This window comes from Anomaloglossus baeobatrachus, chromosome 5 (genome assembly GCF_048569485.1).
Source record: "Anomaloglossus baeobatrachus isolate aAnoBae1 chromosome 5, aAnoBae1.hap1, whole genome shotgun sequence".
NCBI lineage: Eukaryota > Metazoa > Chordata > Amphibia > Anura > Aromobatidae > Anomaloglossus > Anomaloglossus baeobatrachus.
Window position 1 is genome coordinate 349,103,617 of NC_134357.1, and position 27,664 is coordinate 349,131,280.

The 27,664-nt window shown below is 47.4% G+C and overlaps 1 protein-coding gene across 1 annotated transcript in view; it reads left to right on the forward strand.

Annotated features, from left to right (window-relative positions):
• The window catches only part of NFS1 (NFS1 cysteine desulfurase), a 76,098-nt gene that overhangs the window by 29,262 nt on the left and 19,172 nt on the right, over positions 1-27,664 (forward strand). Inside the window, exons 8-12 of the mRNA XM_075349898.1 lie at positions 5,910-6,067; positions 9,981-10,086; positions 15,197-15,278; positions 17,180-17,263; positions 18,226-18,315. Coding sequence (XP_075206013.1) covers positions 5,910-6,067; positions 9,981-10,086; positions 15,197-15,278; positions 17,180-17,263; positions 18,226-18,315 — 520 coding nt within the window. The remainder of the gene's footprint in view (positions 1-5,909; positions 6,068-9,980; positions 10,087-15,196; positions 15,279-17,179; positions 17,264-18,225; positions 18,316-27,664) is intronic.

Here is a 27,664-nt window from a genome sequence, read left to right on the forward strand (position 1 = left end):
GCTGGCCCCACTTGTGCAGAAGTGTACTTATAGATTATATGATTATAGGCTATACTTTACACTGTATAGTGCACGGTTGATTTTTGGCTATATACCCTCCTGGGTTGCTCAGGGGAGACAACAGCATGGCGCCCACAAGAAGCAGGGGTGCCAAAACACAGGCTTACTATGCTGGCTGCGCCGCATGTACGGCTTCACTACCGGCAGGTTCCACTGACCCTCATTGTGTGCACTGCTCGGCCCCTGTGGCACCCTACTCAGCCGGAGCCTCTGCTAAGGGTGGCCCAGGGGGAACCACCTGCTAACACTGTCCAGGTGACAGGGACGGAGTTTACAGTTTTTACTGAAAGGCTGTCTGAGACTATGGCTAAGATACTAGAAGCTTTGCAGTCCAGACCGGTATCTCAGACCATGGGCACTGCGGAATCATTGCCCCCTGGTTCCCCTCAGTTGGAACAACCATGTCCTCCCGGGGTGTCTCATAGATCCCAGGGTGAGGTCTCTGACACGGACCGCAGTCCCAGACCGCCTAAGCGAGCTCGCTGGGAAATTCCCTCGACATCATCACATTGTTCAGGGTCTCAGCGGGAGGACTCTCTGTATGATGAAGCGGAGGTAGCTGATCAGGATTCTGATCCTGAGGCCGCTCTCAACCTTGATACTCCTGATGGGGACGCCATAGTGAATGATCTTATCGCGTCCATAAATCAAATGTTGGATATTTCTCCCTCAGCTCCTCCAGTAGAGGAGTCAGCTTCTCAGCAGGAGAAATTCCGTTTCAGGTTCCCCAAGCGTACAACGAGTATGTTTCTGGACCACTCTGACTTCAGAGAGGCAGTCCAGAAACAGAGTTTGTCCAGATAAGCGTTTTTCTAAGCGCCTTAAGGATACACGTTATCCCTTCCCCCCTGACGTGGTCAAGGGCTGGACTCAGTGTCCCAAGGTGGATCCTCCAATCTCCAGACTGGCGGCTAGATCCATAGTGGCAGTTGAAGATGGGGCTTCACTCAAGGATGCCACTGACAGACAGATGGAGCTCTGGTTGAAATCCATCTATGAAGCTATCGGCGCGTCTTTTGCTCCAGCATTCGCAGCCGTATGGGCACTCCAAGCTATCTCAGCGGGTCAAGCGCAAATTGACGCACTCACACGTACGTCTGCGCCGCAAGTGGCTTCCATAACATCTCAAACGTCGGCATTTGCGTCCTACGCTATTAATGCTGTCCTGGACTCTGCGAGCCGTACGGCGGTTGCAGCCGACAATTCGGTTGCAATACGCAGGGCCTTGTGGCTACGGGAATGGAAGGCAGATTCGGCTTCCAAAAAAGTGCTTAACCGGTTTGCCATTTTCTGGCGACCGTTTGTTTGGTGAGAGATTGGATGAAATCATCAAGCAATCCAAGGGAAAGGAAACATCCTTACCCCAGGCCAAACCAAACTTACCCCAACAGAGGAGGGGACAGTCGAGGTTTCGGTCCTTTCGGGGTGCGGGCAGGTCCCAATTCTCCTCGTCCAAAAGGCCTCAGAAGGATCAGAGGAACTCCGATTCATGGCGGTCTAAGTCACGCCCTAAAAAGACCGCCGGAGGTGCCGCTACCAAGGCGGCTTCCTCATGACTTACGGCCGCTTCACACCGCATCCTCGGTCGGTGGCAGGCTCTCCCGCTTTTGCGACACCTGGCTGCCACAGGTAAAAGACCGTTGGGTGAGAGACATTCTGTCTCACGGTTACAGGATAGAGTTCAGCTCTCATCCTCCGACTCGATTCTTCAGGACATCTCCGCCTCCCGAGCGAGCCGATGCTCTTCTGCAGGCGCTGGGCACTCTGAAGGCAGAAGGAGTGGTGGTCCCTGTTCCTCTTCAGCAACAGGGTCACGGTTTTTACTCCAACTTGTTCGTGGTTCCAAAGAAGGACGGGTCTTTCCGTCCTGTCCTGGACCTAAAACTGCTCAACAAACACGTAAAGTCCAGGCGGTTCCGGATGGAATCCCTCCACTCCGTCATCGCCTCAATGTCTCAAGGAGATTTCCTTGCATCGATCGATATCAAAGATGCTTATCTCCACGTTCCGATTGCTCCACAGCATCAGCGCTTTCTGCGCTTCGCCATAGGAGACGAACACCTTCAGTTCGTGGCACTGCCGTTCGGCCTGGCGACAGCCCCACGGGTTTTCACCAAGGTCATGGCTACAGTAGTCGCGGTCCTCCACTCTCAGGGACACTCAGTGATCCCTTACTTAGACGATCTGCTGGTCAAGGCTCCCTCTCAAGAGGCATGCCAGCACAGCCTCACCGCTACTCTGGAGACTCTCCAGAGTTTTGGGTGGATCATCAATTTTCCAAAGTCAAATCTGACACCGGCCCAATCGCTGACATATCTTGGCATGGAGTTTCATACCCTCTCAGCGATAGTGAAGCTTCCGCTGAACAAGCAGCGTTCACTACAGACGGGGGTGCAATCTCTCCTTCAAGGTCAGTCACACCCCTTGAGGCGCCTCATGCACTTCCTGGGGAAGATAGTGGCAGCAATGGAGGCAGTGCCTTTCGCGCAGTTTCACCTGCGTTCTCTTCAATGGGACATCCTACGCAAATGGGACAGGAAGCCGACGTCCCTCGACAGGAACGTCTCCCTCTCTCAGGCAACCAAAGCTTCCCTTCGGTGGTGGCTTCTTCCCACTTCATTATCGAAGGGGAAATCCTTCCTACCCCCATCCTGGGCGGTGGTCACGACGGACGCGAGTCTGTCAGGGTGGGGAGCAGTCTTTCTCCACCACAGGGCTCAGGGTACGTGGACCCAGCAAGAGTCCTCACTTCAGATCAATGTTCTGGAGATCAGGGCAGTGTATCTTGCCCTGAAAGCGTTCCAGCAGTGGCTGGAAGGCAAGCAGATCCGAATTCAGTCGGACAACTCCACAGCGGTGGCTTACATCAACCACCAAGGAGGAACACGCAGTCGGCAAGCCTTCCAGGAAGTCCGGCGGATTTTGATGTGGGTGGAAGCCACGGCCTCCACCATCTCCGCAGTTCACATCCCAGGCGTGGAAAACTGGGAAGCAGATTTTCTCAGTCGCCAGGGCATGGACGCAGGGGAATGGTCCCTTCACCCGGACGTGTTTCAGGAGATCTGTTGCTGCTGGGGGATGCCGGACGTCGACCTAATGGCGTCCCGGCACAACAACAAGGTCACGGCATTCATGGCACGTTCTCACGATCACAGAGCTCTAGCGGCAGACGCCTTAGTTCAAGATTGGTCGCGGTTTCAACTCCCTTATGTGTTTCCTCCGCTGGCACTGTTGCCCAGAGTGTTACGCAAGATCAGGGCCGAATGCCGCCGCGCCATCCTCTTCGCTCCAGACTGGCCGAGGAGGTCGTGGTACCCGGATCTGTGGCATCTCACGGTCGGCCAACCGTGGGCACTACCAGACCGACCAGACTTGCTGTCTCAAGGGCCGTTTTTCCATCTGAATTCTGCGGCCCTCAACCTGACTGTGTGGCCATTGAGTCCTGGATCTTAGCGTCTTCGGGATTATCTCAAGAGGTCATTGCCACTATGAGACAGGCTAGGAAACCAACGTCCGCCAAGATCTACCACAGGACGTGGAAAATATTCCTGTCGTGGTGCTCTGCTCGGGGTTTTTCTCCCTGGCCATTTGCCTTGCCCACTTTCCTGTCCTTTCTTCAGTCCGGATTGGAAAAGGGTTTGTCACTCGGCTCCCTTAAGGGACAAGTCTCTGCGCTCTCTGTGTTTTTTCAGAAGCGCCTGGCCAGACTTCCACAGGTACGCACGTTTCTGCAGGGGGTTTGTCACATCGTACCTCCTTACAAACGTCCGTTGGAACCCTGGGATCTGAACAGGGTGCTGATGGTTCTTCAGAAACCACCGTTTGAGCCAATGAGGGATATTTCTCTCGCACGCCTTTCGCAGAAAGTGGTTTTCCTAGTAGCAGTCACTTCACTTCGGAGAGTGTCTGAGCTGGCAGCTCTGTCATGCAAAGCCCCCTTCCTGGTGTTTCACCAGGACAAGGTGGTTCTGCGTCCGGTTCCGGAATTTCTCCCTAAGGTGGTATCCCCCTTTCATCTCAATCAGGATATCTCCTTACCCTCTTTTTGTCCTCATCCAGTTCACCAATGTGAAAAGGATTTGCACTTGTTAGATCTGGTGAGAGCACTCAGACTCTACATTTCTCGTACGGCGCCCCTGCGCCGCTCGGATGCACTCTTTGTCCTTGTCGCTGGCCAGCGTAAAGGGTCACAGGCTTCCAAATCAACCCTGGCTCGGTGGATCAAGGAACCAATTCTCGAAGCTTACCGTTCTGCTGGGCTTCCGGTTCCCTCAGGGCTGAAGGCCCATTCTACCAGAGCCGTGGGTGCGTCCTGGGCTTTGAGGCACCAGGCTACGGCTCAGCAGGTGTGTCAGGCGGCTACCTGGTCGAGCCTGCACACTTTCACGAAACACTATCAGGTGCATACCTATGCTTCGGCAGATGCCAGCCTAGGTAGGCGAGTCCTTCAGGCGGCGGTTGCCCACCTGTAGGAAGGGGCCGTTTTCCGGCTCTATTACGAGGTATTAATTTACCCAGCCAGGGACTGCTTTTGGACGTCCCAATTGTCTGGGTCTCCCAATGGAGCGACAAAGAAGAAGGGAATTTTGTTTACTTACCGTAAATTCCTTTTCTTCTAGCTCCAATTGGGAGACCCAGCACCCGCCCCTGTTTTTTTGGGTACACATGTTGTTCATGTTGAATGGTTTCAGTTCTCCGATATTCCTTCGGATTGAATTTACTTTAAACCAGTTTATAATTTTTTTTTTTCCTCCTTCTTGCTTTTGCACCAAAACTGAGGAGCCCGTGGGAGCACGGGGGGTGTATAGGCAGAAGGGGAGGGGTTTTACACTTTTAGTGTAATACTTTGTGCGGCCTCCGGAGGCATAGCCTATACACCCCAATCGTCTGGGTCTCCCAATTGGAGCTAGAAGAAAAGGAATTTACGGTAAGTAAACAAAATTCCCTTCTTCTTCTAGCTCCAATTGGGAGACCCAGCACCCGCCCCTGTTCCCTTCGGGCTGTTGTTCTTTTGTGTACACATGTTGTTCATGTTGAATGGTTTTCAGTTCTCCGAACATCCTTCGGATTGAATTTACTTTAGACCAATTTATAAGTTTCCTCCTTCCTGCTTTTGCACCAAAACTGAGGAGCCCGTGATGCACGGGGGGGTGTATAGGCAGAAGGGGAGGGGTTTACACTTTTAAGTGTAATACTTTGTGTGGCCTCCGGAGGCAGAAGCTATACACCCAATTGTCTGGGTCTCCCAATTGGAGCTAGAAGAAAAGGAATTTACGGTAAGTAAACAAAATTCCCTTCATTTCGCTTCTGATGGCTTTAGGTGCATATGAGTCCTATTAATGGAAAAAAACTAAATAAATATGGTGATAGTGCCATTGTCAGTATGTCTTATTAATATCACCATATTTATTTAGTTTTTTTCCATTAATAGGACTCATATGCACCTAAAGCCATCAGAAGCGAAATATTAACACTTTAAATGCCGTTCAGTGTCTTGATCACATTATAGCAGGTAAATAAAGTGTTTTTATGTGTATTTGAATGTTAAGCGCAGTAGTGCATTCATCTTTTAAATAGATGACTACTTAGCCCGTTGCCAAATATCCAGCATATTCATGAGCTCTGTATAACGCTAGATCTGCAGCAGAGAAAATATTGATTTTATCAAAATTACAGAAAACAGCTCAGTAAGTGCCACATCGCTGGAATCAGGGTCTCTGTCTCTACATTATGCTGCTCTCCGGGAGCAAAAACCTGGTGACAGATTCACTTTAAGTTATAACATGTTAAGATGTTCCTTTTTGCTTAGATAATGAAGAATTTATATATTTCTCACATTGACGCTCCAGGTATCGGGGCCATTTATGTTCGTCGGCGACCTAGAGTAAGACTGGAGCCCCTGATCAGTGGCGGAGGGCAGGAGAGAGGTCTAAGATCTGGAACCGTACCGGCTCCACTTACGGTTGGGTTTGGTGCAGCCTGTGAAGTAGCGGAACAGGAGCTAGAGGTGACTGATCAGAAATATGTGCAGTATTTATCTTTCTAGTCCCAGCATATGAATAGTCAGTAAAGCAGATCGGTCATTAGATGATATGAATTTGTTATGGCAGCATAATATGCGATAGGCCTGCTCTCCTATTAACTAAACGATGCACAAAATATTGTGTTGTTGGGTAATAGGTGTGGTCAGAGAATACAATGGACACTTAGTTGAGCCTGATGCGACATAAGGAGTGCAGCCTCCCCAGCAGTGACTACTGGCGTCCTCTTGTTTGTGTAAATACATAACAGCCTGTCAATCGCTGTGAGGAGAGGGTCTACTCCTGAATACACAACGCTTATAAATAGAGTTGAGCAGGAAGGCAATAATCCGGGGCCGGCGGGTCGTTAACAGACTTAAAAATAAGTCCGATCCGCTCCGGAATCTGGTGCCCATATAAGTCAATGGGGACCGGAATCCGGAGGGTTAAAACGTTTGTGGAGGGGCTAAGGGGCTAGCAGCGAGCGCAGCATACTCACAGAGGCGCTGTCATGGCGGCACACTCCTTCCGGGTCACGCTGTTACCTTCCGGAGCCGACAATTCAATATTCATGGTTTTCCCCGCCCACCGGCGTGTGTTAGTTGCAGATAGACACGCCTCCATCCTGAGTGGCAGCGTGTCAGCTAAATGCAACTAATCACAGGCGCCAGGATGGCCGGTGGGCGGGGAAAGCAGTGCACTGTCGGTCACTGTGGTAAACGCACTCGGCAGCACAGTTATAGCGCTCGGCTGCAGCCCCAGCCGTCGCGCAGTATCTATGCTGTTTATCCAGTGCCCGGAGTCACACGTGCGAGGCTGCCGGGTGCTGCCAGAGCCCCTCGCACGTGTGACTCCGGTGAAAGTAAAAAAAAAAAACGACGTGCGGTCCCCCTAATCTTCACATCCAGCCAAGATAACGCCGGCCGGGGGCTGGTATATCCTCAGCCCGCAGCCGTCCGGTATGTCGCATCTGTTAGATGCGACATACCGGTGCGATACCGGCTCTTCCCGCTGGCGTGATGCGGTGCCAGTCGGGGTAATACCGTGTTTCCCCGAAAATAAGACATAGCAGGAGTTTTCAGGGATGCTTTAATATAAGACATCCCCTGAAAATAAGACCTAGCTGCGGTCAATAATGAAGTGTCATGCAGCGGTGAAAGAGTTAAAGACACTGCAGGACACTTCATTATAGGCAGCGGGCACCCCCAGAAGAGAGAAGAAAGAAGACCCCCGATCATACTTTCCAGACACCGACCGGGAGCAGGTGAGCGCATCATGGTCCTTCAGCGGCGGAACACACACACACACACACATAAAGACAGACAGACACACACACACACACACACACACACACACACACATCAGATCGCATCCACACACTCACAACCTCCGGCAATATTGCTTGCTTCTCGGCGGCGATACTGTGCACTGTGCAGTGACCTTCCAGGACCTGCCGGAGGATCACATGGCCGGAAGCATGTGGTATCTCCGGATGTTTTGAGTGTGTGAGCGTGTATGTGCGATATCGTCAGTGTGTGTGGGAGTGTATGCGATCGGATGTGTGTGTGTATGCGATCGGATGTGCGAGTGTGTTCTGATGTGTGTGTGTGTGTGTGTGTGTGTGTATGCGATCGGATCTGTGAGTGGCCGCAGAGGAGCACGGCGTGCAGCACAGCTGCTTGGACCGCCCACCGGAGAGCACAGGGAGAAGTGGGGTGAGTGTGAGTGTATGCGATCAGATGTGTGCGTGTATACTGTCTGATGTGTGACTGTGTGTGAACGTAAGCGATCGGATCTGTGAGTGTCGGCAGGAGGCAGAGGAGCACTGCGTGCAGCACAGCTGCTGGGATCGTGGGGTGGATGGGAAGAAGTGAGGTGAGTGTGTGTTTGTGTGTGAGTGAGTGAGTGAATGTGATCTGGTGTGTGTGTGTGTGAGATCTGATGTCAGCCAGACGCAGGGGAGCACAGCTGCAGGGAGATCACAGGGAGAAGTGTGTGTGTGTGTGATCTGATTGTGTGTGATCTGATGTGTGTGTGTGAGATCTGATGTGTGTATGAGATCTGATGTCAGCCAGACGCAGGGGAGCACAGCTGCAGGGAGATCACAGGGAGAAGTGTGTGTGTGTGTGATCTGATGTGTGTGTGAGATCTGATGTGTGTGTGTGTGTGTGTGTGTGTGAGATCTGATGTCAGTCAGACGCAGGGGAGCACAGCTGCAGGGAGATCACAGGGAGAAGTGTGTGTGTGTGTGTGATCTGATGTGTGTGTGAGATCTGATGTGTGTGTGTGTGTGTGAGATCTGATGTCAGCCAGACGCAGGGGAGCACAGCTGCAGGGAGATCACAGGGAGAAGTGTGTGTGTGTGTGTGTGTGTGTGTGTGTGTGTGTGTGTGTGTGTGTGTGTGTGTGAGTGAGAGAGATCTGATGTCAGCCAGACGCAGGGGAGCACAGCTGCAGGGAGATCACAGGGAGAAGTGTGTGTGTGTGTGTGATCTGATGTGTGTGTGTGAGATCTGGTGTGTGTGTGTGTGTGTGTGTGTGTGTGTGTGTGAGATCTGATGTCAGCCAGACGCAGGGGAGCACAGCTGCAGGGAGATCACAGGGAGAAGTGTGTGTGTGTGTGTGTTTGTGTGTGTGTGTGAGAGAGATCTGATGTCAGCCAGACGCAGGGGAGGCGTGCAGCGTACCTGATGGGAGATCACAGAAGGATCTGGGAGCCATACAGACGCCCTGGGCTGGTAAGTATGACGATCCTGGGATGGGGGGGTCTGCTTTTTGTGGGGGGTAAACTTACCCCCAACCATGTCTCCTTGAGAATAAGACACCCCCTGAAAATAAGACAGTGCTTTTTTCAGGGCAAAAAAAAATATAAGACAGTGTCTTATTTTCGAGGAAACAAGGTAGCAGGGGCTAGCAGGGGCACATAGCTGCTGCTAAACCCCAGGTTTGTGTGATGGCACAGGCATCTATCAGATACCTGCATCACACAAACCTGTAAGTGACAGTAAATAAACACAGACACAGAGAAAAATCCTTTATTTGAAATAAAATACCAAACACTCCTCCTTCACCACTTTATTAACCCCCAAATACCCTGCAGCTCCGACGTAATCCACAGGAGAAGTCCTGCGGCGACACCTCCGGCTCTGCTACATGTTAGAGCGAGCAGCCATAGAGCACGACCGCCCGCTCTGAGTGCAGCGTAGTACTGACCGCGATAAGCGATGACTGCACGGCAGACACTGTCACAGGCTGGGGGCGCGTCAGCCAGGAACCAATTACAGCTGAGAGGACGGCCGGTGGGCGGGGAAAACACAGAAAGCTGTGTGACCGCACAGGAAGTGAAAGCGCGACCCTGAAGCAAGTGTGCCGCCATGACAGAGTCTGGTAAGTATGAAACACTATTTATTTATTGTTTCTTTTTCATTTTTTATTAATTGCCGGTTCCGGATCCTGCAGCCGGAATCCCGGGCCCGGATCGGGCCCGGGAATAGTGCTGAAACCGCGCGGATCCGGACATTTACAGCCCGGGCCCGCTCAGCCCTACTTATAAACTCTAGGTTTGTTGTATTATTTGATTGCTCCTATTAGCTAGAAGGCACAATATTTTGTACTGTTTGGCCAATACGAGTGGACATGTCCCCATATTATTCTGTGCTTACATTGGGCAGTTCATTCTGATGACAGATCCACTTTAATCCTAATTGTCTAGAAAAATACAAGAAACAAGGGTGAAAATCAAACATATGCAAGAATGAAAGCAAAACTTCCAAGAAAAAAATTTATTCTAATCAGATACATCCGGAACATACTTAGTACTAATATTTTTAAGTCTGTTTTTCTGTTGCTAGCTTTCTGTTATGGCAGTGTTGTCATTTGAGCACATGTATATTCCCACAGTATGATCACAAGAGAATCAGCTACTTGTCCCAGAGGCTGGTTAAGAACATTATTAACAATGTCCCAGAAGTTGTCTTGAATGGAGACCCCGAGCAGCGGTACCCAGGTATAACGTTGGAGTATGATTTATTATTAAATTAAAGGGAACGTGTCACGTTGTACATGCAGTCCGATCTGAGGACAGTATGGTATAGAGAAGGTGAAGCTGAGCAGAAATATATATGATTATAAATTTTATATATATATATATATATATATATATATATATATATATATATATATATATATATATATATAATATTATATATATATATATATATATATATATATATATATATATATATATATATATATAAAATATTATATAGTACAGACCAAAAGTTTGGACACACCTTCTCATTCAAAGAGTTTTTTTTATTTTTCATGACTCTGAAAATTGTAGATTCACATTGAAGGCATCAAAACTATGAATTAACACATCTGGAATGAAATACTTAACAAAAAAAGTGTGAAACTGTCAAGGGAGGAATTTGCATTGAAGACTGCTAATGGAGTCCTCATTTGGGATATCCAGAGACGGCGCCGTATTGCCGTATATCAGTGCCAATATATATATATATCCATGTATATAAGACAAAGAACACAGACATGCTCTCTTTTCAGCCAGCATCACCAACTGACTCATGTATTCTATTGTTCCAGCATTAAACACATCATTTTTCCCTGAAAGATATTTACAAAAACGTTTCCATTTGCTCACACATACTGATAAAGAATAATTAGGGGGGAGTGCATATGGGCAGCATTGGGAGAATGCATGAGATCATACATCATCCCAAATAATACACTTTGAAGGCAGTAAGCTACGATGAGTTTCTGTAGAAATAGTACATGGGAGTATGGGATCACCCGCCTCATCCCACAAATACTACATTCCTTCTCCTGTGAATTTTACTGATAAGGCTACCAATTAACTTAATGAATATCTCCTTTGTTCATTTATACTTTGGCTAACTTTTTCAATATACAGCTTAGAATTATATCATGGGTCCATGCGATGGCTACATAGACAGACAGACAATTTTGCATCTACATCTACATTTTGATTTAGTTATATACACAGATATTCTTATTACGTTTAAACAAACATACTACAGCTCAGGTGACCTCCACAAAACAACTGAAAATATGTCTTATATTCTAGTTTCTTCAAAGTAGCCACCTTTTGTTTTCATTCCTGCTTTGCACACTCTTGACATTCTCTTGATGAGCTTCAAGAGGTAGTCACCGGAAATGGTCTTCCAACAGTCTTGAAGGAGTTCCCAGAGATGCTTAGCACTTGTTGGCCCTTTTGCCTTCACTCTGCGGTCCAGCTCACCCCAAACCATCTCGATTGAGTTCAGGTCTGGTGACTGTGGAGGCCAGGTCATCTGGCGTAGCACTTCATCATTCTCCTTCTTAGTCAAATAGCCCTTAGACAGCCTAGAGATGTGTTTGCGGTCATTGTCCTGTTGAAAAATAAATGATGGTCCAACTAAACGCAAACTGGATAGAATAGCATGCTGCTGCAAGATGCTGTGGTAACCATGCTGGTTCTGTATGCCTTCAGTTTTGACAAATCCCCAACAGTGTCAGCAGCAAAGCACCATCACACCTCCTCCTCCATGCCTCACAGTGGGAACCAGCCATGTAGAGTCCATCCGTTCACCTTTTCTACAAAGACACAGTGGTTGGATCCAACGATCTCAAATTTGAACTCATCTGACCAAAGCACAGATTTCCACTAGTCTAATGTCCATTCCTTGTGTTCTTTAGACAAAACAAGTCTCTTCTGCTTGTTGCCTGTCCTTAGCAGTGGTTTCCTAGCAGCTATTTTACCATGAAAGCCTGATGCACAAGTCTCCTCTTAATAGTTGTTCTAAAGATAAGAGGGTGTGTCCAAACTTTTGGTTCTTGAAGTTTGAAAAACTTGTCCAAACGTTTGGTTCAAACTTCTGTGACGTTGATGTAGGCTCAGGAATTGAGCCCACATATTTGCCAGCAGATGATGGCTGTATTATTTAGCCATCATCTATCTCGAACAGCCAGGATGGAAGTGGAGCTCTGCCCAGGGCTGTTAATGTTTTAAATGCTTTTGTCAGTCTGTGACCGCAGCATTAGAGTGGAGGCGCGGTGTTCTACCCAACCATCTGTGTATTTGCTGGGTTTCTATGATGACGCCGTGCCTGTCATGACGGTACTCCTGTGAAAGCCAGCCAACCTGTGACCAGTGTTCATTGGAGACCGTAATTTTTGCTATATACATCAATACTGTGATACTGTGGCATTATTGTATATAGCACAAGTGATGAGACAGTTCAGGTTCAAGTCCCCTAATGGGACTAACAAATACAATAAAAAAAATGAAAAAAAATTGTTTGAATCACACCCTTTCTCCCCATTAAAAAAAAAATAAATACACGTGGTAGTTCCACATAGGTAAAACTGTGATCTATGAAATAAAATTAATTGATCTGATCAGTAAACTGTAATGAGGAAAAAAAACCTCAGAATACATGTTTTTGGACTGCCTCAACTCAGGAAGAAAATGCAATAATAATAATCTTTATTTTTATATAGCGCCAACATATTCCACAGTGCTATACATAAACCACACTGTCCCCATTGGGGCTCACAATCTAAATGCCCTATTGTATGACTTTGGAGTGTGGGAAGAAACCGGAGTACCCGGAGGAAACCCACGCCAACACGGGGAGAACATACAAACTCCTTGCTGATGTTGTCCTTGGTGGGATTTGAACCATCCAGGACCTCAGCACTAACCACTGAGCCATTGTGCCTACAAATAAGAGGCAATCAAAAAATTGCATCCACCCCAAATAGTATCGATAAAAACATCAACTTAGATTAAAAAAATAAATAAATAATTAAATTAAAAACTATGCCTTTTTGGTATCACCACAATCGTACTATCCTGGAGAATCATGTTGCCAGGTAATTTTAACTGTACAATATAATAATAACATATTTATTCACTTATATAGCACCATTAATTCCATGGTGCATTACAGACATCGGTAACATTGTCCCCATTGGTGCTCACAATCTAAATTCCAGACCAGTAAGGATGGAGGTCAGCCCTAAGACCCAATATTGCTGTAGTTCTGCAGCTAGATTTTTAAGGCAATAAACCCATTAATTTGTCTGGGGTTGAACTAGAAAAAAAACATAGAAATAAATTCTTATATGTAAAAAAATCTGCGCTGAACTAAGGTATATCTGTATCTTTATTTCTACTCCCAGAATGGGAATATTTTTCAGTTAAAAAGTTACGAGAAAATAGAACATAAATTTGCACAAAAGTAAGTTAGACCCTCAAAAAAACCTCTGAAAAAACTCTTTAAAACTCTGTAAAGTGTGGAGCCCCGGCCGGCAGCTACCACCTATTGTTTAAGAAAAGATAAAAAAATTTTGTTGAAGAAGGGGTTGAATGTTTTCTACAAATAAATAAATCTGGACATGTCCAGGAGTTCCACAAAGATGTGGTCCATTCTAGTATCAAACAGTATAAATATTCTTTGTTCTTATTGAAAATTCACAGTAGAAATTAATGCACATGTATATGCAGTTTCTCATAAATTCTTCAAATATTGCTATAAAACATGCGCTCCACATAAACGGTGTGGGAAGAAACCGGAGTAATCGATGGAAACCCACACAAACATGGGGAGATCATACAAACTCCTTGCAGATGTTGTCCGTGATGGGATTTGAACCCAGGACCCCAGCGCTAACCACTGAGCCATCGTGCAATGAACATTTAATTTTTAAAAAAATTCCACAAATCATTATAGAATTGCACTTTTTTGTGCTATTTCGACACACTTGGATTTTTTTTGCCCCACTTTCTAGTACATCTCATGATAAAATTAATAGTGTAATTGAAAAGAACAACTTGTACCCTCCCAAAAAAGCCCTCAGGGGGCTATCAACACAAAAATAACAAAATTATGGCTCTTCGAAGAAGGGGAGGAAAAAAATAAAAGCACAATTAATGGTCCGGTAATCTGACCAACTCTTCTGGTTCCATAACAGCCTGCAGCACAACGAGGGGGCAATTTCATGAAACAACCCCTTTTTATATAGACATTTGAACACACATTATAATTTCTGGATAAAGGTTTTTCAAAACCATTCTTGATGGAACAAACATCCTTTTTACCTTTTCATTCGATATAACAGTTTTAGTTAAAACAAATAAAAATTCCGTATAAATTGCAAATACAGAATTACAGATGTAATATAGTTTTCATCATATATAAAAGATGATCATAAACTCTACCCAACCGTTCAATATACTTTGGATTAAAGGCCCCGTCACACACAGAGATAAATCTTTGGCAGATCTGTGGTTGCAGTGAAATCATGGACATATTGTTCCATTTGTACACAGCCACAAACCTGGCACTGATTGTCCACAATTTCACTGCAACGACAGATCTGCCGCAGATTTATCTCTGTGTGTGACAGGGCCTTTAGTCTTTATGCTTTTCAAGATCTCTGCTTCCAGTCATACAGGCGGAACCTTTCTGCTTTACATCTAGTGGATCAAATTGTGTTCTGGTCACACCTTGAGTGTCTGATCACACATACAGTCCAGATCTGAATCCGGCATTCAGCCATGAACCAGTATACATGACCAGGACAGATTTTTATCCTCTTAAAGTAAACCATGAATTAAATAATTTTTAAAGTAGGTATGGTGCCGATTCTGTCCCAAAGGTGACTTCGAGACTAGCTGTTCTTTAATAATACATGTGAAAATGGGAAACTTTATAATATATCTTATCAGAGAAATCTGTTTTTTTATTCCCAATTTATGGGTAAAATCTGTGTTTCCGGGGAACTTGCAGTGAAATGTCTCTCTGCCTATATTTCCTCCCATAGTATTTTAGAAGAACCTCCTGTAATAGGAAAATCTCTCATTAATGAATACAAATTTTACCCATGAATTGAGAATGATCAATCAGTCCAGGGGGAGAAAGAGGCAGATTTCTCTGATATATTACAAAGCTGCTTATTTTCAGGTGTAGATTTATGAAATAAAAATTAAAATGATATGGCCCCCAATATAATAAAGCTTTACAACACTTTTTTCCTCATATTGTGCTCAGTTGTACTTTGTGTGTTTATATATCTACTTTTTCTTTTTTTAGGTTGTATAAACCTTTCATTTGCCTATGTTGAGGGGGAGAGTTTGCTGATGGCTTTAAAAGATGTTGCGCTTTCATCTGGAAGGTACGTCAAAACACATACAACATTTTCCCACCTAGACAAATGGGCCTGGCTGCTGAAATTCCCCCGCAACAGGGGAGAGCTGCAGATGGACAGACATCCGCATTACAAAGTGCCATTTTAAATTGGGCATTTCTGTAACACATGATTACGCCACGGGTGCCAAAGGCGAAGTCACTCTTTGCAGTGGTCTTTGCTTTCCTTTAAAGGGGCTGTCCGCTAATTGAACAACCCCCTTCTAATTCCCCATGTTTGCCCCTGTTAAAATAAAAAAAATCTTATGCCGTTCCAACTGTATCTAGGTTTGAATTCCCGGGGCTCACATGAGATTGTTCTGACTCGCATGCCCCGCACTCAATCACCGTGGGTTTCTGTCTTCTCGCCTTCGGACATATAAGTGGTTAATAAGAAATGAGTGGCAGCCGCAGCTCACTTCCTGTTAATCACTTGTCCGAAGGTGAGGAGCTTGAAGCTAGCGCTGATTAGGCGCAGAGGTGAGCCGCCGGAATGCAAACCCGACACCGCTGAAACCGCGTCACCACATCAATGCTTGCTTGTATAAAGTTTGGCAAAGCACTTTTGTCAAAAGTTTAGCTCCTGTGTGATCATCACATGCCTGGGACAATTTGCTTATTTCCTAAAGATAAGAAAGTGGGCTCCTGTATATTAAACTTATTTTTTTCTGCATGGATATTGATGACCTATATTTAGGACAGGTCATCAATATCAGATCGGCAGCCCACCAAACACCAGCCCTGTCACACTGTTTATTGCGCGTAAATCTGCAGTATTCATTTGGATAGGAGACTTATGTCATCACTTTTTGTGGAAAACCCCTTTTAACTACAGTAGCTTGAGGAACCTTATACACCCATTGTGTGTCAGCACATAGCAATAGCGGAGTTCATGTATTCATTGATTGCAATGTGCATAAAAAACGTAAGGTACTTGGTTAACATTATTTGATGAAAAATTGTAGAAGCCATCCCACCATAAGATGTCCTCGTATGGTTGGTGCCTAGCACCTCTCCATGTGCCCAGCCATGCCTCAGGTTATATAGACTTAGCTTGTACTTACATTTTTGGAGTAAAGATGCGTGGATAAGGGTTTCACAGCCCAAGAGGAAGCCACACCATGTAAAAAAAAAACCAAAAAACATCCTCACTCCTTTCATATTGAATTGATATACAGGTGAACAACTACGCTGTGGCCGATATACATAAACTCTTTATGAGCACAGTGCGATTAGTGAATGTTAGTTTTATTTGTACATGGCAATATTTATCATTGAGTTTGAGAAATGTCAGTGCATAAAATTGTGCGCCAAATTTATCAGTGTTTTACAATATTTTATGTACCATTCTTTAGTGCCTATGCCAAAACTCAAAATGACAATAGAGGGCGTGAAATTACTCATTTAATAAATCATAAGCTCTAAATTAAAATACACATCAATGAGTTTTACCCATGGACGTTACTGCAAATAACAATTAGCAAATAACGTCTAATAAATTGCACACATTTAAGACAGGCAAAGAAATCTTGACCAGCATTAGCTCATGTAGATTTGCACAAAAATTGCACCGTTTTCTGTATTTCAAACTGTCTAAAACATGGCGGATATTTCAACCACTTCTCAATTTCTAGCAGGCATGATATAAAAAGTTGCATCTATTTGGCCAAATTTCCACTTTTTGGGGCAGATTGTAACTATCTTTACACCAAAAACAGCTGTAAATGAGTTTATAAAGTGGGGGCCATAGTATTGGTTCACTAATGCTAAAACAAATCCTTCATAATGCGTGAAATCACACTTTGGAGTTTTATATACACATTGATTTATTTATGCGCATATATGTATTCTGCATATGTACATTACATGTGAGTTTGTGTGCATTTGCAGTGCTTGCACATCTGCATCGCTGGAGCCCTCGTACGTACTCAGAGCCATCGGAGCAGATGAAGATTTGGCTCACTCCTCCATCAGGTAGTTAACTGGTTTGTGTTTTCATCATTTCTGTAGGTCATGTAATTCGCCCTTTTGTATTAGATTTTATTGCCTTTGCATATTACAATGAATAGGTAATACATGATTTTATATATATATATATATATATATATATATATATATATATATATATATATATATATATATATATATATATATATATATATATATATATATATAATATAGATAGATAGATAGAGATATATAAAATCTCTCTAATATCTGTAAAGCGCTGCGGAATATGATTGCGTTATTTAAGAAAAGTATAATAAATCATAATAACTTGTCATCTGAGCAGTGCAGATTCACATACTCCTCTGGGTCTATAAACTGCTGGGTGCTGTTGGCACTATATAAAGATTATTATTATTATTATTATTATTTAAGAGGTTGTCTACTACTTTAACACTGATGTCCAATCCTTAGGATAGATCATCAGTGTCTGATCGACCAGGGCCCAACACCCGCCACTCCCGCCAATATGTTCTCAGTCCCGCTGATGGAAGCAGCTGGCAGACATAAATGCTCAGTTCAGAAACGAGTCCGTCTTCTGATAGTGGCGCGGCCGGGTACTGCACATCTTCCTTTTATTCAAATCAACAAAAGGTGGATGTGCAGCACCTGATTGTGGCTAGTATCAGAAGACGGAGCACCTCAATAAGAGGCGGATGTGCAGTACCTGGCCGCGGCCAGTATCAGAAGACAGAGCACCTCAATAGGAGGCGGATGTGTAGTCCCCAGCCGTGGTTGCTATCAGATGGGACAGCTTTGAAACTGAGCATTTCCAGCCGCCTGCTGGCAGCACCGAGAACAGCTGGTTGGTGGGGATGACTGGTGTTATTGTTGACCTATTCTAAGGATAGGTTATCAATATTCGAGTAGTGGATGACCTCTTTACCTTCTCTGGTTTGTTACACATTTGTTTTTATCGTATCTTTAAGATTTGGTATTGGTCGCTTCACAACAGAAGAAGAGGTTGATTTTACTGTTAAGAAATGCATTCAAGAGGTGAAAAGGCTCCGAGAAATGAGGTATGAGCATTAGGAGCAGTTGTTGTGTTTTTAGGTTTGTTTGTTTTTTTGACAATTTAAACATTTCATCTTTACATGTTTGTATTTACAGGGAATTACCGTATTTTCTGGCGTATAAGGCGACCCCCAACTTTTCCAGTTAAAATATAGAATTTGGGATATACTGTATATACCAGAGTATAAGCCGAGACCCCTATTTTTTTACTACAAAAAAACTGGGAAACCTTATTGACTCGAGTATAAGCCTAGGGAGGGAAATGCAGCAGCTACTGGAAAATTTCAGAAGTAAAAATAGATCCCAATAAAATGTAATGTGCTCATCCTTTTCCCCCCCTTGTAGTAATGTGCCCCATCCTTGAGCCTCTTCCTTGGGCACTCTAGTAATGTGCCCATTGTTTAGTAATGTAACCTGCACTAATGTACCCATTATTTAGTAATGTCCCCTGAAGTAATGTGCCCATTGTTTAGTAATGTCCTCCTACAGGTCCCCTTCTTGTCTCCATTATGCCATTGTTTACACACAATAAAAATTACTCTCACCTGTCCTCCGTTCCCACAGTGTCCTCAGCTTCTTCTTGCAGACCGCAGGCACTTAGACCTCTCGGTGATCTCATCCGGTGGATGGAGCCGCCACTGCAGTCTGCCATAATGGCTTTACTGCAGTTGAATGCTTTACGGCGGCGGCGCAAATGATTCCACTGCTGTAAAGCGCCGACAGCAGCGGCGGCTCCGTGCATCAGACATGATCATCAAGGGGTGCATCTTGCGGACCACAGTCACATAGACCCATCCATGATTGCGTCAAATACACAGGGTCGCCGCTGCTGTCACCGTTTTACTACAGCCGCCGCCGTAAAGCATTCAACTGCAGTAAAGCCATGATGGCAGCTTGCAGCGGTGGCTCCGTGCACCGGACGAGATCACAGAGAGGTCCAAGTGCCTGCGGTCTGTAGGATGCCTCTGAGGACACCACGGGAACGGAGGACAGGTGAAAATATTTTTTTTTTTGTGGGAAGCTCACTCGAGTATAAGCCTAGGAGGGGGCATTTTCAGCATTAAAAAAATGGGCTGAAAAATTCGACTTCTACTCGAGTATATGTGGTAGTTTGCCTCTTGGATCTCGCACATGCGCGCCTGCGCCGCTTCACTGCAGTCCTCGGGAGCGAGATCTGAGAAGCAGAGTCTTGGAGACAGGGAGGGGCTTATAATTACTTAATTATTTGCCCTATAGGATGACACCCGGCGTATAAGACGACTTCCAACTTTTGAGATTTTCAGGGGTTAAAAAGTTGTGAATAATGCAGCCACTGGTGAAATATAAATGATCAAAGACCAAATACAGCAGAAACCTAAAATTTAACTTTTAATAATGATTTATCTAAAAAAAAGGAAAGGAATACCTTGCCTTTAATAAAATTAGTGCCTCGTGGAGGGTAAGGTACTGTATAGCCGTCCTCCGCAGATAGGTAGGATGAGCCGTTTGAGTTAGCTTTAGATGGTGGTGGAGTGTCAGGTACTCTCCTTTCCTTCCTCTCTCTTAGGGTACCGTGTAGCCTTTAACCTGAGTCAGTTCTATTCCCTCTGGTTTATCATAGGCCACTTTTGCCTCTTCATTATCTCTCTCAGGGCTATACACTTTTTTTGCTATTTGGCATAATTAGTCCTCTTTAAGAATTTATTCCTATTCTGTATCATTCTGTTTTTGGGATTCAACTTTTCCCCTGAGACACAGTTTTTTATATTTTCACATTTTGGCGATCCCCTGGGTTTATAAACTTGTGCATATTATCTGGTAATTGTGTGCCCTACCCCCGCTATCTGCTTCATGTTGATAAGAGCAGATGAGCATTAAGCATAAAAAAATGTCCGTTTAAATGGACTTAGCGCATGCGCGACGAATTGGGACATAGCGCGCTGTCTATATGCGGTGAATGGGCGGGCCTGATGGGCGCGTCAGCGTCCCACTCATACCTCCTACCTCTAAGGTGTCATGAGTGCGCCGGGCGGCTATGACGTAACTTCCTGAGGGACTTGCGTTCCACTGTTGCGCTCTACCGCGTAATGCGGAAGTGGTGAGCGCTTTTGCTCTCTCCCGGCGGGAGAGCGGCGACCATTTAAACTTGGGTGCTGTAGACAGAGGTGTACAGCGGAGAGGATTCTTGCTGTCACCATCTGGTAAGTCGCCTGCTTCTCCTTTTGTTTCTCTAAAGATTGGATGCATTTGGGGGTTCTGTAATTACGAATCCCCCTTCCTATTATCCCGTTTTTCTCTTTTTATAGTGAACCCACTAGAGGTTTTTTCATTAAAACCTGCATCTCCTTATATAAACTCCCCTGAAGAATAGTATCTAGGAAACGCGTCGGGAGAAGGAGAATCTGGGAGATGGACAGTTTTCTTTATTAGAAGGGATCCCGGATCCAGAGTAGAAGGGCCCGTGGATATGCCGATAATGGTGACAAACTGCCTGTATGGAAAAAAGATACACCAACACGGGTGAGATCGCTCCATTTTTTACTAATCAGACAAAGGCACAGTGGGGATCTGAGTGTATTATTAACCCTGAAGCTTTGTCGATTTGTCCTGAACCACTGAGCACTTACTGGCTGATCTAACACCCTTTGGGTGGTGATGTACCTATCCCCCTCATCAGATATACGAGGATGTGGTGTGGTACAATACTATAGGCAGCACCATAGTGAGAAGACCTTGAGGTCTGAAGTTTTGCCTATATAATTCAACCAGTTGCGCCTGGGCCAGTGGTAACACCTAACTAGCCTTTGTGTATTTCTTTATCGTTCCTATGGGAGACCCAGACCATGGGTGTTTAGCTTCTGCCTCCGGAGGACACACAAAGTACTACACTAAAAAGTGTAGCTCCTCCCTCTGAGCTTATACACCCCCTGGAGAACCAGATCTAGCCAGTTTATCGCTTTGTGTTCAGGAGGCATACATCCACACATGCATTCTCATCTGATTTTTTTGATTTTTGGAAAGAGTTTGAAGAAAAGCGGGTCCAAGTCTGGACTCCCGGCATGTCCCTTCTCACCCCACTGTGTCGGCGGTGTTGTTAAGGTTGATTTCTTTGTCGCTCCATTGGGAGACCCAGACAATTGGGGTGTATAGCTTCTGCCTCCGGAGGCCACACAAAGTATTACACTTTAAAAAGTGTAACCCTCCCCTCTGCCTATACACCCTCCCGTGCATCACGGGCCCATCAGTTTTATGCTTTGTGTTGAAGGAGGCACACATGCACACAATGCTCCACATTTTAGTCAGCAGCAGCTGCTGATTATATCGGATGGAAGAAAAGAGGGCCCCTAACAGGGTCCCCGGCATGCTCCCTTCTCACCCCACTGAGTCGGCGGTGCTGTTAAGGTTGAGGTACCCATTGCGGGTACACAGGCAGGAGCCACATGCCGTTTTTCCTTCCCCATCCCTTAGGGGCTCTGGGTGAAGTGGGATCCTAACCGGTCATCCAGGCACTGGGTCCGGGCTCCCTCCGCAGCCCCTGGGGGAATCTGCTGGACAGGAGACTGAGTATCGCCAGGGAAGGACCCTGCATCTACAGGTACTCTGTGTCCCCTTTGGGACGGTGCATGGAGCACCTTGGCCTCAGACGCTGCAGCGACTGCGGTGTTGATTTTTGACCGGGACTACCGCGCCGACCGTGCCTGCTTGCCGGCCGCGGTTTTTACTTTAGTCCCCGGCTTTTGCGGCCTAGTACAGAACGCCGACAGCTAAACTCCCGCCCCCGGGCCTGCCAGTCAGGGGTAAGGGCGGGACGGTCGGTCTGACGCCGACAGTGAGGGCTGGAGCACACGTAGCTGTCCTCCTCCCCCCTCACTAATCACTCTGGGGCACCAGATTCCCGCACTTTTGTAGTTACGCCCACGGCTCCCTCCTCCCCTGTGAACGCCGACAGCCATGTTTTAACATATTCTGCCGGTGGAGGACTTCTGGCTGCAGCTCTGGGAGACCCGAGGCAGGGAATCTGGTGGCCACACACCGCTGGAGCGGTCGGTAAGACACACCGGTTACCCGGTGCTGGTCCCCCTAGGGAGCTGAACTGTGTGTATATATATATATATATATATATATATATATATATATATATATATATATATATATATATATATATATATATATATATATATATATATATATACATTATTTCTGTATACATTTTCCGGTTCGGCTGTACTGTTAGCTTGTGGCTATATACCCTCAGTGATCACGCTCCTGGGAAACAACAGCATGTTGTTCACAAGGAGCAAGGGTGCCAAGACACAGGGTTATTTTGCTACCTGTACCTCTTGTGCGGCTATGCTACCTGCAGGTTCCACCTGCCCTCACTGTGACCTATGCTCGGGCACTGGGGCACTCGTTCAGCCGGAGCCTGAGGCACTGGGGGGTCCCTCGGCCCAGGTAGAACCGCCGGCTCCCCCTGTCCAGATGGCAGGGACAGAGTTTGCTGTTTTAGCTGACAAACTCTCTGAGTCGCTTTCATATTCCATGACTCAGTCTATGGATGAATGGTCTGCTCAGTTTCTAGAGGCTTTGCAGTCCAGACCGGCCCTTACACAGGCCCCGGGCACTGCGGGATCACCCCCAGGCCCCTCTCGGTCTGCGACGAAGCGTGCTCCTGATGTGGCCTCTAATTATTACGTACAGGACTCCGGCACGGACCGCAGTCCCAGACCAGCTAAGCGGGCTCGCTTAGAATCTTCCCCGGCTTCATCACGTTGTTCGGGGTCTCAGCTTGAGGACTCTCTAGAGGATGAGGCGGAGGTCGCAGCCCAGGACTCTGACCCTGACGTTGCTCTCAATCTTGATACACCTGAAGGGGACGCCATAGTAAATGACCTTTTATAGCGTCCATCAACCAGGTGCTAGATCTTTCTCCCCCAACTCCGCTTGTAGAGGATTCAGCTTCACAACAGGAGAAACACCAGTTTAGGTTTCCTAAACGTACTCGGAGTGTTTTCTTCGATCACTCTAACTTTAGAGATGCTGTCCAGAAGCACAGGGCTGTCCCGGACAAGCGCTTTACTAAACACCTTAATGACACACGTTACCCCTTCCCCTCTGACGTGGTTAAGGGTTGGGCTCAATGTCCCAAGGTGGATCCTCCAGTCTCTAGACTGGCGGCTAGATCAGTAGTAGCAGTGGCTGACGGTGCATCGCTCAAGGATGCCACGGACAGGCAGATAGAGCTCCTACTGAAATCCATCTATGAAGCCATAGGCACGTCTTTTGCCCCAGCTTTTGCAGCAGTGTGGGCACTCCAGGCTATCTCAGCTTGTCTGTCTGAGATTAATGCGGTCACCCGTACTGCTGCGCCACAAGTAGCAGGCGTCAGTATTTGCATCCTACGCCATGAATGCTGTCCTGGACTCGGCTAGCCGTACAGGGGTAGCATCCGCCAATTCTGTGGCAGTCCGCAGGGCCATGTGGCTACGCGAATGGAAGGCAGACTCTGCTTCCAAAAAGTTCTTGACCGGTTTGCCGTTTTCTGGCGACCGACTGTTTGGCGAGCGATTGGATGAAATTATTAAGCAATCCAAGGGGAAGGACTCGTCCTTACCCCAGCCCAAACCATACAGACCTCAGCAACGGAAAGTTCAAGCGAGGTTTCGGTCCTTTCGGCCCTCAGCCAGATCCCAATCCTCCTCGTCCAACAGGCCACAGAAGAGCCAGAGAAACTCTTCTGCATGGCGGTCTAAGTCACGTCCTCCAAGGTCCGCCGGAGGCACCGTCTCCAAGGCGACCTCCTCATGACTTTCGGCCGCCCCAGACCGCATCCTCGGTCGGTGGCAGGCTCTCCCGCTTTTGCGACGCCTGGTGGCCACATGTCCAAGACCGATGGGTGAGAGACATTCTGTCTCACGGTTACAGGATAGAGTTCAGCTCTCGTCCTCCGGCTCGTTTTTTTCAGAACATCTCCGCCCCCCGAGCGCACTGTTGCGCTTTTTCAGGCGGTGGACACTCTGAAGACAGAGGGAGTGGTGATCCCCGTTCCCCTTCAGGAACGCGGTCGCGGTTTTTACTCCAACCTGTTCGTAGTGCCAAAAAAAGGACGGCTCATTCCGTCCCGTTTTGGACCTCAAATTGCTCAACGGACATGTGAGAACCAGGCGGTTTCGCATGGAATCCCTCCGATTTGTCATCGCTTCGATGTCCCAAGGAGACTTCCTAGCATCAATCGACATCAAAGACGCCTATCTCCATGTGCCGATCGCTCCAGAGCATCAACGCTTCCTGCATTTCGCCATTGGGGACGAACACCTTCAGTTTGTGGCACGGCCTTTTGGCCTGGCGACAGCCCCACGAGTCTTCACCAAGGTCATGGCATCCGTTGTAGCGGTCCTACACTCTCAGGGCCACTCGGTGATCCCCTACCTAGACGATCTCCTAGTCAAGGCACCCTCCCGGGTGGCTTGTCAACACAGTCTGACCGTTGCTCTGGAGACTCTCCAGAGGTTCGGGTGGATCATCAATTTTCCAAAGTCAAAATTGACCCCGACCCAGTCACTGACGTACCTCGGGATGGAGTTTCATACTCTCTCAGCGATAGTCAAGCTACCGCTGGACAAACAGCGGTCGCTGCAAACAGGGGTGCAATCCCTTCTTCGGGCCCAGTCGCACCCCTTGAGGCGCCTCATGCACTTCCTGGGGAAGATGGTGGCAGCAATGGTGGCAGTTCCCTGTGCGCAATTTCATCTGCGTCCACTCCAATGGGACATTCTCCGCAAATGGGACAAGAGGTCGACGTCCTTAGACAGGAACGTCTCTCTTTCTCCGGCAGCCAAGACCTCTCTTCAGTGGGGGCTTCTCCCCACTTCTCTGTTGAAATGAAAATCCTTCCTGCCCCCATCCTGGACTGTGGTCACGACGGACGCGAGCCTGTCAGGATGGGGAGCGGTTTTTTCTCCACCACAAGGCTCAGGGAACCTGGACTCCGACAGAGTCCTCCCTTCAGATCAATGTTCTGGAGATAAGGGCAGTGTTTCTAGCTCTCTAGGCGGTCGTGGTACCCGGATCTGTGGCACCTCACGGCGGGTCAACCGTGGGCGCTCCCAGACCGACCAGACTTGCTGTTTCAAGGGCCATTTTTCCATCTGAATTCTGCGGCCCTCAACCTGACTGTGTGGCCATTGAGTCCTGGCTCCTAGCGTCCTCAGGGTTATCTCAAGATGTCATTGCCACTATGAGACAGGCCAGGAAACCAACGTCAGCCAAGATCTATCACAGAACTTGGAGGATCTTCTTAGCCTGGTGCTCTGAGAAGGGGTTTACCCCCTGGCCGTTTGCCTTACCCACGTTTCTTTCATTCCTTCAATCTGGATTGGACAAGGGTTTGTCTCTCGGCTCTCTCAAGGGACAAGTATCGGCGCTTTCCGTGTTTTTTCAAAAGCGTCTAGCCAGGCTTCCGCAGGTCCGCACGTTCCTGCAGGGAGTTTGCCACTTAGTCCCACCTTAAAAGCGTCCGCTGGAACCCTGGGATCTCAACACGGTTCTACGGGCTCTTCAAAAACCGCCCTTCGAGCCGCTGCGGGATGTCTCTCTATCACGTCTTTCGCAGAAGGTGGCATTTCTAGTGGCGGTTACATCACTCCGAAGAGTGTCAGAGCTTGCAGCGCTGTCATGCAAAGCCCCTTTCCTGGTATTTCACCAGGATAAGGTGGTTCTGCGTCCGGTCCCGGACTTTCTCCCTAAGGTGGTGTTCACTTTTCATCTCAATCAGGATATCTCCTTACCTTCTTTTTGCCCTCTTCCAATTCACCAATGTGAAAAGGATTTGCATTTGTTATATCTAGTGAGAGCCCTCCGGATCTACGTGTCTCGCACGGCGCCACTGCGCCGTTCTGATGCGCTTTTTGTCCTTATCACTGGCCAGCGTAAGAGGTCGCAGGCTTCCAAGTCAACCTTGGCTCGGTGGATCAAGGAACCGATTTCTGAAGCCTACCGGTCTTCTGGGCTTCCGATTCCTTCAGGGCTGAAAGCCCATTCTACCAGAGCCGTGGGTGCATCCTGGGCATTGCGGCACCAGGCTACGGCTCAGCAGGTGTGTCAGGCGGCTACCTGGTCGAGTCTGCACACTTTCACAAAACACTCAGGTGCATGCCTATGCTTCGGCAGATGCCAGCCTAGGTAGGCGAGTCCTTCAGGCGGCGGTTGCCCACCTGTAAGAGGGGGCCGTTGTTTTCGGCTCTTTTTATCGAGGTATTCTTTTACCCACCCAGGGACTGCTTTTGGACGTCCCAATTGTCTGTGTCTCCCAATGGAGCGACAAAGAAGAAGGGAATTTTGTTTACTTACCGTAAATTCCTTTTCTTCTAGCTCCTATTGGGAAACCCAGCACCCGCCCCTGTTCCCTTCGGGCTGTTTGTTCTTTTGTGTTCACATGTTGTTCATGTTGAATTGTTCTTTTGGTTCATGGTTTCAGTTCTCCGAACATCCTTCGGATTGAATTTACCTTAGACCAATTTATAAGTTTCCTCCTTCCTGCTTTGGCACCAAAACTGATGGGCCCGTGATGCACGGGAGGGTGTATAGGCAGAGGGGAGGGGTTACACTTTTTAAAGTGTAATACTTTGTGTGGCCTCCGGAGGCAGAAGCTATACACCCCAATTGTCTGGGTCTCCCAATAGGAGCTAGAAGAAAAGGAATTTACGGTAAGTAAACAAAATTCCCTTCTTCCAAGGCTGGAGCCTTAGATGCCGCGCTCCTTCACCATCCCTCCTGGGCTCTGGCTTGAAGTGGGAGCCAGCACGGTCTCCATGCTTGGCAGGAGACCGGTCTCCATCCGCAGCCCTTCAGGACCCTGCCGGACCGGAGCACTCATCCCCAGGGACTTGGAACCCTGCGTCTCAGCAAGCTAAGTACCTGAGACGTTTATATATGGGGGTCCCTGTACTTTATTGTTGTGGGAGAGTGTGCTGAGTGTGTTTTATGACATTTCCGGCGGGTTCTCTGGCTGTCGCCTGAGAACCGCGCCGATGGTGCCTGCGCGCCGGCCGCGCCGCTCAAATTTAGGCCCCGGCTTCGCCGGAGGCCTAGTTTCGGTTTCACTGCCCTCGCATGTCACTCATGCAGAGGGACAGGCTCGGCTCCGCCCGGCGGCCGTTCTGGATACTCCCCACTGCTGGGGCGTCCCTCCTCCCCGGCAGGTCTCTATAGCCCTCCAGTTCCCGCTCCTCAGGACAAGTCCCGCCCCCTCTCTTCGCTCCGGCGGCCATTTTCTCAGCATTCTCTCTGCAAGCGCTGGTCTACAGCATCTCTGCTGAGTTGCTGTGCTTGGGGGTCCGGGCTTCGGGATCTGGAGGGCACACAACACCGCTCCAGCGG